The sequence below is a fragment of the Hesperophylax consimilis genome, chromosome 10 (assembly GCF_061612785.1).
Source record: "Hesperophylax consimilis isolate HC1 chromosome 10, BYU_Hcon_1.0, whole genome shotgun sequence".
NCBI classification, from domain to species: domain Eukaryota; kingdom Metazoa; phylum Arthropoda; class Insecta; order Trichoptera; family Limnephilidae; genus Hesperophylax; species Hesperophylax consimilis.
Genome location: NC_142845.1, coordinates 25,250,917 through 25,266,890, shown reverse-complemented (window position 1 = coordinate 25,266,890; position 15,974 = coordinate 25,250,917). Strand labels below are relative to the sequence as shown.

At 34.6% G+C, this 15,974-nt stretch overlaps 1 protein-coding gene across 1 annotated transcript in view; it reads right to left on the bottom strand.

Moving 5' to 3' along the window:
* Positions 1-14,959, bottom strand: part of tadr (torn and diminished rhabdomeres) — a 30,738-nt gene extending 15,779 nt beyond the window's left edge. Inside the window, exons 1-4 of the mRNA XM_089636179.1 lie at positions 14,835-14,959; positions 14,330-14,607; positions 3,831-3,987; positions 472-749 (exon numbers count right to left, since the gene is read on the bottom strand). Of these exons, the coding sequence (XP_089492305.1) occupies positions 472-749; positions 3,831-3,987 (435 nt within the window). The 5' untranslated portion in view covers positions 14,330-14,607; positions 14,835-14,959. The remainder of the gene's footprint in view (positions 1-471; positions 750-3,830; positions 3,988-14,329; positions 14,608-14,834) is intronic.
* Positions 14,960-15,974: the final 1,015 nt, after the last annotated feature.

The window sequence follows — 15,974 nt, the reverse complement described above, 5'->3', positions numbered from 1 at the left end:
AGTAAAATCTATTCTATTTGGTTAGTTTAACAGGTCATATGTACAAGGTATCAACAATAACAGGTAAAAATAATAATTTACAGCCACCTGCAAAAATGAAAAATTATGAGACATAAGAAAATGGTGAAATGTGCACCTCATTTTGTGGTGGGGGGTGTCGTCACCCGCTCCCAGGCAGTACTAGGGGGAGAAAGCAGGGCATTGGATAGGTTTCACGAGGATCAGGTTCCGCGCCCCTAAGCCAGGATACCGGTTGTGCCTCGACGAAAGATGTAAGTTGGGGTTGGTAAGATCCCGAAGACCATGAGAAAGCGTCTGAGAACCTGGAGGCAGGGCGGAAGGTCACCAATTCACGATCAGCCCATCCTCAGTCCCGTTCCTGACCTCAGGGGAGGCACTTATGGCAGGCGACGGCACTAATCCCTCATCGTGAAACAGTGATTGGACAATAGATGTGATGAAAGTAATTACCTCCAGCCCGCACATGAACATGAGACAGAGCACCGCGAGCGCCGCGACGGCCAGCGGGTCGGGCCAGGGCTCCGAGGCGGGCGGGGCGGGCAACTCGCCGAAGAGCCAGCGGCGCGCGCGCCCGCCGCTCAGCGCGTCCAGCGTGCCGCCCAGCGCGCGCGCCGCGCCCGCCAGCGCGCCCAGCAGGGACAGCAGGCGCGACCACGCGCGCGAGAAGCGCAACACGCTGCGCCCTGCCCCGCACGGCTCCAGCGCACGCAGCTCTCGGCTGCAGTATCCTGGAAAGGGTTATTATTGTTTTCACTTAAGGCGATGCACTACGTCGTGTAATATTTTGAATCGAGCCGCTATCAATAACACCCCTTACGTAGATGGCGATAAGATTTAAATTCCCGCTTAACACCATCCGCCTGTTTTGATTTATTCAAGAAAAAAACATGGCCAAAAAGTGCCTTTTATTTTATTTTGTGGATGTTCAGGCATAAATATTAAAAAAAAATTGGATCATTTTATAAATAACTTAATTTTCCACATTATACAATAAAATCATAACCGAAAATGGGTTCGTAAGTAGGAGATTTTGAACTTTAAAGCAGTTTTCATAGGCCTTTACATTATTTTTTTCTGGGCTTATAAAAAGACTTATATAAAAAATACTCGATTATTTCAAAGACCAGGATGTATTCTACTCGCAGTATTTAATTAAAGCATCTGAAATATTTCTAGACGACCAAATTTTCAAACCAAAAACACATGATTTTGCATTACTACGTAGTGCATCGCCTTAACTAAAAGAATCTTTACAATGTCTTCATTATTTTCGAATTAACAGAACAAATCAGTTTGTTGTTTGCCCTATCGACCGTATCGTCTATGTAAGGAGTTTGTAATATTATGTTTAAAATTTATAAATTTTATATTAGCCATTATGTTAGTGTACTTTTGTGTAATGCCCCTAGTACATATTGGCCCAATGCCAACGCCGCGCCGTTGGTGGGTTGGCGCCAATGCGCTTGGCCAATTTAGCAATAAAAACGATCATGTCGAACATGACGGCAAATCTAAAATGGCACATTTTAAATCGTTATAAAAATGTATTCGTCAACATAGAAATAATATAAATGTACCTTCACTGTCGTAACATTTTTCAAGAATAAAAAAAATATGAAAATACCATTCTTACATTTGATTTTTTTTTAAATCTGAATACCGCACAAGAGTCCCAACTGCTCCCAACCGTCTGGAGCCCGCGAGCCTATGGCATCCCCAACTGGGGTATGTTGTGAGGCTGAAGGTAGCGGGGAGGGAAATGAGATTGAGAGGAAGGTGGGGGAGTAACTGGCTATTAAAATCTGGTCAACAAACACGGCTAAAGCCATTTCAAGCAATGTTTCAATTCTGAATGGTTGTTTTACTCCAGGGCGATACTGAGAGTATATTCCACCTAAGAACTTATCCTCAGTAGATAGACATATGCCAACGCGTACTTTTCTGTAGGTATTTTTTTTTAAAACCTTTTCAAAATCCGTCGTGTAGTTTAGAAGAACTAAGCGCACAAACAGACAAACGCGGATAGCGACTTTATTTTATACTATTTAGAGATTAATATATTTTTAAATAACACAAATTCATCAAATAAAATTTACTTGCGCATGCCGGTATTTGAACCCGTGACCTCCGGCTTTCTAATCGAGAGCTTTACCCGTCAACCACGGAGGCCGTCAAATCTAGATGAATGTGGAAATCATCGTAATTCGTAAACGTAAATAATTACTCAGGCAATAATCAACACTACTGTCTCCGCTGAACACGGATTGCGAATTGAAGACGGGGCCAACGTGTGAACGCTGTTGGCAGGTTAGCGCCAATATCCTTATGGCGACCAAACAACGCAACGGCGAAGTGGTCCTGTGGATTGGGCCAACGTGTAGGTACTAGGCGCATATGGAGCATGGGTGAAACTACAATATCTTCCTTGAGATTTTCAAGGACAATGCTGTGTTTTTAATTATGACGGCATAAACACTTTATCTAAATCATGCGAACACCTCAGCGCAGGTTCTCCAAGTGAAGTGATCACAAAACACTACAACTAACCCATACAGTTACTTATTAGATTATTAACATTTTTGTATAACTGGTGATTATTATGTAAACGGTATGTAAGAGAATACAAATTAATAAATAAACTTTAAAACGAAGGTAAAAATCGAAAAAAGTTATGCCATAAAATCAATGACTTCAAGTGTTATTCACCAGGTTCCCGCTTATACTACGAGTTTCCAGACACCGTGAATAATTTAGATTTTAGCCTGAAAACCGAGGATACACCGTATATAATATAGATTTTAGAGTGAAAACCGAGGATACACCGTGTATAATATAGATTTTAGAGTGAAAACCGAGGATACACCGTGTATAATATAGATTTTAGAGTGAAAACCGAGGATACGCCGTGTATAATATAGATTTTAGAGTGAAAACCGAGGATACGCCGTGTATAATATAGATTTTAGAGTGAAAACCGAGGATACGCCGCGCCGTGTATAATATAGATTTTTTGAGTGAAAACCAAGGATATACCGTGTATAATATAGATTTTAGCATGAAACACGAGGTTAACGTTTCTGGAAAACGTGATAATCCTACAGGGGATTGACTCACATGCGACACGTTGAGCAAACATATCGCAGCGATTGATTTTTGAATCCTCACAAATCGGCGGAAGTATGTATGTATTATATTATTAAATAATTATATTATTTCAGTGTTCTCAGTTTGTGTGTTTGCTACATACGATGGGAACGAATTTCTGGGTTTTATTAACTTATTGTGTGGAACATTTCATAGGTACCTACTCGAATTATAAGACAGTTTGAAATGCCTTCAGAAGGCGAAACAGCTGTCACGCGTGATAATAAATTCACAGCAGAAACATACTAACCTATAAATAAACTGTTTTTATTATTAATTGAATAATAATAATAATATCTATTTATCTTCTATATCTTCGTAAGTCGCTATCCACGTGTGTCTGCTTGTGCGCTTAGTTCTTTTACAGTACGCAACGCATTTTGATGGGGTTTCACTATCATTTAAAGCATTTATTCCGGAAGGTTTATGTATATAATACATGCATATTATATTAATAGAAAGTAAAGAATAGTCGATGTTTTGTAATAAAATATTTTCGGGCACTATATATACTAACCAAGTGCAAACGTCCGAAAATATGTCTCTTTAACTGTCAGTTTATTTTCTACAGCACGACCTGTATTAATAAAAGATGTTGGTGGTGTAGCACATAATGGAGAATGACACAATAATTGTAAGTTTGTAAGGGTAAGAAATGTAAGTACCAGCCATGGAGGCGGCCAGGGCGGCCAGCGGTAGGGCGGCCATGAGGGACTTGCCGGCCCCCGCCGTACCTAGCGCCCCCAGCCACAGCGCCCCTATCGCCAGTCGCGACGGCCATCCGTCGTACGACATCACCGGCAGGGCGGACAACTGAGTCATCTGAAACAAATTACACACTAAAACCACTTGGCGATATCTCGAACAAATTACACACTAAAACCACTTGGCGACATCTCGAACAAATTACACACTAAAACCACTTGGCGACATCTCGAACAAATTACACACTAAAACCACTTGGCGACATCTCGAACAAATTACACACTAAAACCTCTTGGTGACATCTCGAACAAAATACACACTAAAACCTCTTGGCGACATCTCGAAAAAATACACACTAAAACCACTTGGCGACATCTCGAACAAATTACACACTAAAACCTCTTGGCGACATCTCGAAAAAAAATACACACTAAAACCACTTGGCGATATCTCTAACAAAAGTCTTTTCAAAAGAGGAGAAGAAGTGAATTAATAAGACTTTTTTATTAATTTTATCTTTGGGAAATCATCAGTCGAATTTTATATTTTTTTTACACTATACCATAAATACAATCAATCTATAAATAAAAATGTTAATGTTCGTTTGTTCAAAATCTTAAATCTCTGAGAGTTCTTTACTGATTGCTTTGAAATTTTGACACAACTTTGCATTCGAATACGCGTGTGTTTTTATATACGTAAAAGCAAAACGCGCTGTTTTTATAGCTAGTTAATAAGAAATGTCTTCCTTGTGTTAGGAGTGTAAAAAAATCTGAATGCTTTAACTGAACACGCAAACGGCTCACTGTACGAAGATTGGTCGTACCATCGACATTTGTATAATTATTTTAGTTTCTCCACACTCAAGGAATGAGTAGTATAGATGGTTCATTCGGTTGTATCGAGAGTTTCAACTGATAAAATGGCCTATAGGCCGCTTTAAGGTTCACCGCAGTCGCAACCGGGTCAGACGTGGAGGGATGGATTAAATGGTCTGGGAGGGATTCATCACGGGGGGTTGCGTTTGAGGTCGGCTGCTCAAGGGGGTGACAGATAAGTTCAAAGCGTTTTATATAACTCCATACTGCTCGCCATACAATCCCATACCGACCTGTCACATCTAAAATTTTTATATGTCACAAGTGTGGGCGTGGCGACGATATGCCCTGTGATCTGCTAGCTAGGCTATATTTGAAAATTATGCGACCTACTATCCTACCTACGGCAGGAAAAGGGGTCAGAACAGTTTACGGAGCCATATTTTCCTCATTAATTCTGGCTTTCACCCTTCAAGGGTGTTCTTGGCAATCATTTAAAATTATAGAGAAATGAAAGGAGAATTTAAATATAAGTTTATTTAAATAGGTAAATTATAATGAAAATTGGAGTCGAGTTCAGACTGAGAAGAGATGAGATGTTGAATGGAGGGGAGGCAATTTTAGATAAGGCTTGATAGAAGAGAGGATATTTGTGTAGAAAGGGACAACCAAAAAATATGTGATCTAAAGTTCCCACTTCTAGACCACAGAATGTACAATCTGGGGAGTCAAGAACGTGAATTTTAAAAAGGTGAGAATGAACGAAAAAACATTGTGGGATCTAACTTTGATGATGGAAAAAATGACAGATAGGGAAATGTGGTTTACGAGGGTAACAACAGGGTTGGACGCTCCTTGTTTTGCCAAGGCATGATGCCAACATGTCCAGGAATCCAAATCAGAGTTACAGTTTTTACAGAGCTTTGGATGCAGGCTATCATCACTCGAATAAGGCATACAAAGTGATCATCAAGATGAAGAAGGGGACTGGATTTAAGTTTTTGGGGGGAATTGAGAGAGTCAGAGGGAACGAGGGAATGTTATATATTATTTTTTAAATATATATTTGAGAGATTCTATTATTGTAATGCACTCGGCTAAAAATATTGAAAATTGATTTGAAATTGAATGAAATATTCTGTTATTAGAATTATTGTGGTAAACGTTAATACCAATACCACAGTTAGGAGAGTCGGGAGATTTGGATTCATCAGTAAATATAAGAGAATAGTTGGGCCATTTAGATGAAATAATGTCATTGAACATATTATTGCCAGTACATGCCGGGAGATTGGAATGGATCCCTTCTAAAATTGTCGGGGATAGGGTGACTTGACTATATTTTAATTTGTTTAAGGGAAGTAGATCATTTTGGATGATTGAAGATCTGGGAGAGAGAGAGAGCGCCATATTTACACAGCTGTAATCTGTCAAAGTGACAGATCTCATACAAAGATATGATATTCCGCGGCAGTCCCCAAATTGATCTGACCCCCTCTCCTGAGGAAATTATAGCGTAGTGTGTCACCCCAACATATAATACGTGTATGCCATGCCCAAATTATGCGCGCATAATATAACGTATTGTGTCTAAGGCTTTAACCGGCTCGAAATATATTCCCTAGAACATATTATTGATTAGCTGCCTTACGTTTGAAAAAAAAAAATTATATCAATTTTTCAATGTTATATAGTTATTACTGTAGGATTTGGGAAGCCGAACAGTATTCATAAAAAAAATTCATTTGAAAAGACGATCAGAAATTTAAATTCCGTCATTAAACTTGAAAAATTACAACAACTGTTAAAACTTAAATAAAAAAATTAAACATTTGAAATTTAAAATTAATTAATATAATAATTTTAGTTCCTACGTTATTGCTTTTCTTAATCGTACCCACGATCAGTTCCAATTTTGAAAATCAAAGCAAATCCCAGTTCTAGAGGTTATTGAACCGGAATTACACAGAGACACACCGCCGAAATTATTATTTTTTAATAATAATATGTACTAAATATATTGCGAATCGAGTAAAAATATTTAAAAAAAACACATTTACTCCTTTTTTTCCACAGTGCCTATGTCTTCTTTAGGAGAGCTGTGGGGGGGGGCTTTTTAAGGGAAGAAAGGATTAAACTATGAAGTTGGGTGTGGAAGAGAATAATTAACCCATATACCTAGTTAGAGGAAGGAGGTAGAAATGACAGAGGTCGGCAAAACATTCCACATTCGAACCGTTGAACACAGAACGAGTCGTAGAAACGATCCGTTCATATATGTGTGTGTTAGTGTTGGAACCATAAGTGCCTAACCCACAATTATTCAATTTAATCATAGATTATTTCAAATAAAATTCGAGAGGCCTTTAAGAGGGTTTTTATAAGAAAACAACATTTTGAATGTAAAGATCTTGTTTGGCCCTGATAAAAATGAGTATTTAAAAGAAATAAATAAGTTATTTTTGCCGGTTAGACAAGTCTGGTTCTCACTCACAAATATTATAATAAATTATGAACATAGAAAACACGCGTTTTTTTTCTGGGATATATATTGTAAGTGAAAATATGCTTTTATAATAACAAAAAAATTTAATTTTTTTAAGATTTAGAAAAAAATAAATAATTTTCTATATTTCAGTTGAAATCACAATTTTTGATGCCGTAATAATTTTTTTATTTGTTGTTAAGGATTTGCAAATGTATCTTATATCTATTATTAGCTCGCGGGCCTGCTTCGCCTCGCGGGGTGTAGTTTGCTTAGCCCTGCTATCGCCTTATCTGTTATGTACACTGTACATAAATTTCTTATTCCGTGTTAAAATACAAATATTTTTTTTTGTATAAAAATGTTGTATCTGTTCGACGTATACGTTTCTGTTGCCAAGTTAAAGTTTTATCTGCGCTTTCAAAGGATGCTTGCATTTTTTCTTTTTGGTTTTTTATTTATCATGATATTTTTATGCAGGTAGATTTTTCTACTTCTTTCTGTCTCTTATCAATATTGCTATTTAGGACCAGAGCGCCTACCTTCGTAACGGTGGACAGTTTCTTCGAAGTCTGGTGATCTCCTTTCTTTTGGTGTGATTTGTTTGTCTTTCTGTGTAGTATAGTTTCTCTATTTTCCATATTTCTTTTCAATATTTTAGATATTTATATTATTTCTATATTTTAGAATATTTTAGATTCGTCATTCTACCGTGGTAGTGTGTAGACGTGTTTATAGAAAGACAATACATTATTAGAGAATTGTCACATTTATCTAATTTTTGCCGGGAGCGAGGTGTTCCGCGAGGCGGTCACAAGCTTAACCCATTATGGACGTGCTGTCGATAATAGAAAACATAAAATTAGAAATTTCAAATATTTCTACGGTAAAGGACTCGAAAGCTAAAAATAATCTGGAATTAAATATAAAACTATTAGAAGAAAAATGGACTCAGGAAAAAATATCTTTTCAAAACGAGATTGTTTGTCTCCAGTCAAAACTAATTGAAAAATTAGAAAAAAAAATCGAGAATACGAGCAATTTTGAAAAAAAAACATACGCAAGTTGTCTCAAAGTAATCCCGGAATCCAAATTCTCATTGATCATCAAAGGTGAAGATTCGAACATGACATCGGATGCTATTAAAGAACAAATCGTAAAGAAAATTAAAATAGCAAACTTGGGTATCGCAGTGAACGGAATACGAAAAGCCTCGCAAAATAAATTAATTATATCTTGTCCTTCAAAAGAACATGCAGAGAAATTGACAGATGAAATCAATAAAACCCTTAAAAAAAACATGGTTGCAGAGGAATTAAGAAAGAAAAATCCAAAAATATTCATAAGAAATCTTCAAGTAGATTTAACTGAAGAGGACATAATTGAGGCAATAAAAACACAAAACGATGGAATAAAAGATATCATGAATAGCGATACTAAAAACACGATTAAACTAATAAAAATGTTTAAACCAAAAAATCAAAATGGACTCACTAATTATATATTTGAAACCAGCGGAGCAGTAAGGTCATACCTCATGGAAAAGGAAAAAATTAACATTGGTTTTAGCAGAGTACGAGTGGAAGATGCCAGCCCCTTGACGCAATGCTACCATTGTCTCAAATTTGGTCACACTGCATTAAAATGTTTTAATAAGGACAAACGTGCGACGTGTTTACATTGCGCAAAAGATCACGAATGGAAGGAATGCCCTAACAAAAACACTGAAGAAAAATGTAGTAACTGTGCACATCAGAACACCTTATTCAAGATGACCCTAAATACCAATCACAAAGCTAATAATACTAATTGTTCTTACTACAAAAAGATGATGCATATCGCTCAAAGTCGTATAGACTATGATTAGGTATGTATTATAATTCTAAAAAACAAAAATGTCGCATAAACTATGATTAGGTATGTTTATATGTATTATTATTCTAAAAAATCAATGCTTCTAACCAAAACTTTATTTAAATACTTAACATCTTCTTCTGATAAGCACAATAATGTATATCTTTTACTTCCGAAATATGAGTATCTCATATCTTTGATATTTTTTTCTTCTTTGAATATATTATATTCTAATTTATTGTCCGGTATCTATAGTGTTAACACGGGAGTTTTGAAATGTATATTGATGTTAGTTTATCCTAGGTATACCCATACATGTAGAAAAAATATTTATTGTTGTCAATTATTTAACCAAAAACTTACTGAACAAAGCAAAAATCTAACTAGGAATATATTGGTAATGTTTACTTCCGTAAAAATATTTATTCAATTTATTTGCCTTGATAAATCCTCACACTTGTTTAAATACTATTGCCGCCTATTAAAATATTATTCAATATGGGTGATTTGAACGTAGATTTTGACACCTCTGAAATCGCTTATGAACGCACACAAAGTTTTGAGAACTGGATTATCAAAAAACATGTTTCGGGAAATAATAATTTAACTGCAATCAACTTAAATATTCGATCCTTATCAAAATATTGGGATACGTTTCTTGTCGTTATCTCTAGCTCTCTAAGTAATATTGATATAATCACGCTTTGTGAAACGTCGATTAATGAAAATGACATACATCTATACAAAATATTGGGTTTTACTTCTCATTACTTTTGTCGAAAAAACAAATCGGGAGGCGGGATTATTTTATATGTGAAAGATCACCTAACGTTTGAACAAATTAACATAATGCCAACTAAATTTGAATGTGTCTACGGAACTATTTCTGTCAAAAAACATAAACGTCTACATATATTGGCAATATACAGACCACCTAATTCAAATAAAAAAATATTTCTCGAAGAGCTAGATGTAATATATGTAATATTGGGAAATATTGAAATTAAAGAATCCGTTATGGTACTTGGGGATACGAACATAAACTTATTAAATTATCAGGAACCAATTGTAATGCAATATGAAAACATTATGGCTAAATTTGGATTTTTAAAATGTATTAATGACGTTACCCGTGAAGCCATACTGACTAACTATGTAACGGCTACATGTCTAGACCATATCTATGTAAGAGAGAGAGAGACAAATGAAATCAGCTCATGTGTATGTGAAACTATAATAGCGGATCACTACCTTATTGCAACAACGATGCGTTTCTCTACCTATGAGGCAGGTACCACCAATAAATCGCACCATACGAAATATACTGTAATATCGGCAAAAAAAGTCGACCTACTTATTGAAATCACTGATTGGAATGAAATACTAAACATAACGGAACCTAACTTAATTTATGAAGAAATTAAATCGAAATTCAAATATATTTACGAAAAAAGTACTGAAACAAAATCAAATACAAATAAACAGCGTAATAACCATAAGGGCTGGATAAATTATAATCTCATTGAAAATATACAACTACGTGATACATTATGGAGGAAATGGAAAAACACGCCTAACAATAAAATATATGAAATCGAATTCAAGAAATACAGAAATAAACTAAATAAAAAAATATTAAACACAAAAAAAAATACTATAATAACAAATTTAAACATTGTTTCAAGGACATTAAAAAAACATGGAATGAAGTAAATCAAGTATTGGGTAGGAAAAATAAATCAGATTGTGATGAAGTCATATCTAAATATTTCTTAAATTCCCAAACTGCGGATGTGGTGGCAGAAAACTTTGCAAAATTCTTTGACGACGGCGTAAATCAGTTATTGCACGAATGCAATGTTCGGGCGTCTGAGTTGAAGCAAGAACATTTGCAACATTCAATGTACCTACCAAGAGCTAATACAGAACAAACTGAATGCATTATCGGAAGAATGAAAAATTCAAAGACACCGGGCGTGGATCTAATTCGCATGTATGATCTAAAAAAACATGCTAAATTATTTAGTCCTATAATTACTCACCTAATTAACAGAATTATTGACACAAGTCACATTCCAGCTGAACTAAAATGCAGCATCATAAGGCCCATTTTTAAAAATGGAGATCACACCGTAACAAATAATTATAGGCCTATTGCCTTATTACCCGCATTAGAAAAAATATTAGAAAAATATATATCTATAAATTTGGATAAATATTTAAATAATTTGGGCATTATTGATGAATGTCAGTATGGCTTCCAAAAACAAAAAAGCTGTGATAAACTGCTCGAAAAATTTTCCAATTATATAAATTCAGAGCTTAACTCAAAAAAACATGTACTAGTATTATTTATTGATTTCTCAAAAGCTTTCGATACACTCAGCCATACACAATTAATCAAGGTACTCGAAATCATAGGAATCCGTGGTAAACTCCTATCATTTTTCAAAAACTATTTAACAAATAGAAAAATGTATGTAAAGATTTTGAATGTAATGAGTAATTTTAGATTTATTAAATCAGGGGTGCCACAAGGGTCAATTTTAGGACCAAAATTATACATTATATATGTAATTACCATGTCTAAACTTTTTAAAATAGCCCGTAGATTTATTTTTGCTGATGATACTGCACTAGTTGTCTCTAATGAAAACCCTGAAATAGCTATTCAAGAATTACAAATTGACTTTAACGAACTACTTAAATGGTCTCATGATGTAGGATTAATTATTAATGTCAAAAAAACTAAATGCATGTATATAAGATCACCGAGCTTGAAAATGTGGAACTTACCTAAAATAACTGCACATAATTTTGATTGTATACATAAAAAAATGGATAATATCTGCTGCTGTGAAAAAATTGATTTTGCAAACGAATATACTTACCTTGGCATAATCGTAGACAATAACTTTAAATGGGACAAAAGTGTGATCAAAATTTGTAACCAGCTCCGATGTTTAGCGAGTAATTTTTATAAATTAAAATTTGTATTGCCTCGATGTACTCTCAAACTTATATATCATTCTATGGTCGAATCAATACTTAGATATGGAATTCGAACTTGGGGACACTCGAGTAATATTAATACTAAATTCATTCAAAATCTACAAACTGCTATAATTAAAAAAAATTGTTAAACCTAGCATTTACAAACAAAGAAACAACTTAAAATTACTGTATGGCTCTGAGGGCCTACTCCCAATTAAAGGGCTTCTCTGGTTTATTATAATTATGGATAATGCGGGAGAAAATGCGTACAAAAAGCCATTGGTGCATAGTCACAAAACAAGATTTACTGAAAAAAAAGGCCTAAAAATTCCACTAATATCAAATAAGATGGTAGCAGAACACTTGACTATTTGATACCTGTGATTTATAACAAATTTAACAAAAACTTTAACTTGAAAAATAATGAGGAACCCTGCCCTAAACTGACAAAAAAGTGGTTAATAAATGAACAAAACGTTTATCTATCCTAAACATTATATTTGGTATTAATATTTAAACTTAAGCTAATGTGTATTATGTTATAACATTAAATGGTAGAACCTACAGACAAGCTGATTGTCACAGCTTTGTGGGACTACCCATATCTTATATTGTATTAAATGTAATTATATTAAATTTAATAAATAAAAAAAAAAAATAAAAAAAAAAAAAAAAATTGACTTCCAGTGATTTCCGTTTAGGTACTACTTTTACTAAGTGCCTAAGTTTTTGTACCATGGAGCATGACTGATATTTTATACATTGCACATTGATATTTATATTTATTTATGATTGGACTTTTTTAATAGGAGACGATTGACCTAAGGTTCCCGTGAGCACTTAGGCCATAGGCCCATTGTGCTATTTCCCATTTTGCCCCATTCCTTTAACAGTAATCCGGTCCCTTTTATAAAGTTCACCAGGGTTGTCATTGGATATGTGGTTATGTATTCTGGTTCTACAATGTGTCTTCCCAGGTATCTGAGTCTAGTTCCCACCAGGGCAGGACATTGGCAAGGTGAATTGGAGCTCTTCATCCTCTTCACATTTCCTACATCTATTGGTGTTTTCTACTCCCAATAACTGCATGTGTCTCCTGAGATGGCAGTGTCCCGTTAGTAGTCCAACCAGTTCCCTCAGTGAGTTTCTGTACATATTGAGTAGTTGTCTGGCAAATGGACATTATGTGACCAAAGCAGTAGTCAAGAAAATACATAATAAAGAGAAATCAGGAAAATAATGCATTTTAGTTTAAAAAATTATTTCGTTGAAATGGATAATTTGACCTATTTTCTTTACGCTATGTTTTGACCCAAAAATATAAAAATTGTTTTTTTTAAACTAAACCCAAACAGAGAACCTAAAAACCTACTTTAGGTTTGTGGGTTTATATTTTTGGTTAAATAAGAGAAGAAAAAATTAACCTTTAAACTTTGACATCAATAACATTGGCCGCCAAATGAACAACAGATTTTAATTTTGACGGAATAACCTTATAAAGCATTATTTTCCATATCCGGAAACTGAAATACTCCCTTCTCGTGATTATTTAAATAACTAAATTTTTTTTAAATTGCGTGCTAAGCGTGTCCCCATTTTCAGTATATTTCCCTTGTTTTTAACAACTGTTTTCGAGCTGTCCTATTTTCAAATAATATGTTTTATACTATTGTAGAAAGTAATCACTTTGTGGTTTGACATATTTAATAAAAATAAAAATGTTATTTTGTTTAAAACCACGATTTTTTATTAATTTATTGACCGATTGATTTCGTTTAGCTCAAAAATCATCAGGGTGCAAATTAATACTAAACAAGAAATACAAAGTGGGTGCTTAATACTAAGAGATGTAGAGGGAGACAACAATATAAAGATATAACAAAACAATGAGTAGAATAAATTTATATTAATACAAAGGAAATAGGAAAAAACCAACAGACCAATATGTATACTAATGGGCTAAAATAATCTTTTAAAAGAGTCTGACTGGGTTTATTGGAAACAGACCTAAAATTGGGCTACTGGATACGTCTAATTGATTATTAAGTATATGACTTGTGGTTTTTATGGCTTTTTTTAATTTTGAGATACTCTAAACTATTTAATTTTTAATTTTAATAATATATTTTAACTTAAGCACAATAAACAGTTTATTATTATTAAAAACGTCAATATACCAGTTCATCTCTTGTTTCGATCTCACGCAAATCTTAATTGACCAACATTTAGTTGACACTTGACAGAAAAACAATATAAGTAATACACACTACAATATAATATATAATTTTAGGTTTCATTTTTGACTTACCTTTAAAAGTTTACTCTGGTAAATTATTTAGTTTTCTTTTATGGCTACTTCTTACGGTATTGCAGCATTTCAGGCAAACTCCACTGAATGTACATTATTTAATTATCACACAAAGTCAGGACTTTCTTGGTTATAGCAAATGTCAACGACCTCTCAACATTTATATATATATAAAAGCTTAAAAGCAAACATACAACATTTCAAGCCTACGTTTAAAATCACAACGCGTATTCACAATCACTTAATATTTTCATCACATCGCTCGCAGCACCTAGAACCTGAAAGATTACGTAAAAATGTATCAAGTGTCGAAGTAGACACGAAGAAGTAAGACTATATACATCCAGGCTTTTTTGACTATATTGTCCCCTGCAAATACTTCGAGAATATCCAAGCAAGAAGAATCACACAACACGAAATTATCACTGAGTGACATAACAAACGTAAGAAAAAATGCTAAAAACTAATGTTTTTCTACGTTAAAAATAGCTTTGTTATAGCTCACGCGCTAAGGGCTTTATCTGTTGTCATATTGCGTTGTTTGCTAGGCTGAAATAATCAATATTTCTCTGTTTTTCTTCGTCAACTGGGAAATTATTGAATATATATTATGACTCTTTGGTTATGTGAGTGCCCCTGTTGGCTGGTGACTCGCACTACTCAGCGGGAAAGAGATGGTTGCGCTCACCCTCTCCGGGGAAAATCGATTCTGCGCACTCGTTCTGTGTTACATTCTTTTCAAGTTATTAAATGCGTCGTTGTTTGTACAAAGGTTGTTTTGACGGAACAAACCACTTATTTATGATATACTAGCTGATGTGTACCTGGCGTTGGTCGACTTATCTATAGTTTCTACAAATATAATATGCATATATTATATATACAAACCCTCCGGAAGAAATTCTTTAAATGATAGTGAAAACCGTATCAAAATCTGTTGCGTAGTTTAGATGAACTAAGCGCACAAACAGACAGATGCGGATAGCGACTTTGTTTAAGAGATTACCAGCTGACGTCTACCCAGCGTTGCTGGGGGTTATCCTTAGGAGATAGACATATACAGGGTGTATCGGCAACCAGACAAACTTTAACCAGCTATTCCTTAGCACATTTGGAGTAAAAAATGTTATTGGCACTTTGCTGTCCGGTAACATTTTTTTTTAATAAAAAAATTATTTTTCATATTTTCACCACATGTCACCAATGTTTTATCCTTTGTCAAAGTTTGAAAACCCGTCTGGCAGTATTTTGTTCGAGTTTCGTTGAATAATGTACGTACGTACCTACGTTGGCGCGCTATTACAATCACAACAAAATGGCACGGCACCATTCGTCTCATTTTTAACTATTATTATTTAGTGTGTACGAAAGAGCGAGGACACTTTTTGACACACTCGCTAATAACAGCTGTTGAACACGATAAACCATGCAAATGACAGTGACGGAGTGTGGATTTTTTATTTATTTTTTTTATTTTAATGGAAAAAAATGTTACCGGACAGCAAAGCGCCCATAACATTTTTTACTACAAATGTGCTGAGGAATAGCTGGTTAAAGTTTGTCGGGTACTTGCCGATACACCCTGTATAAAAAGATTCCATTCAATGTACCTGCGCGTTCAACACGCTCTTGTGTCCTGTTCAGG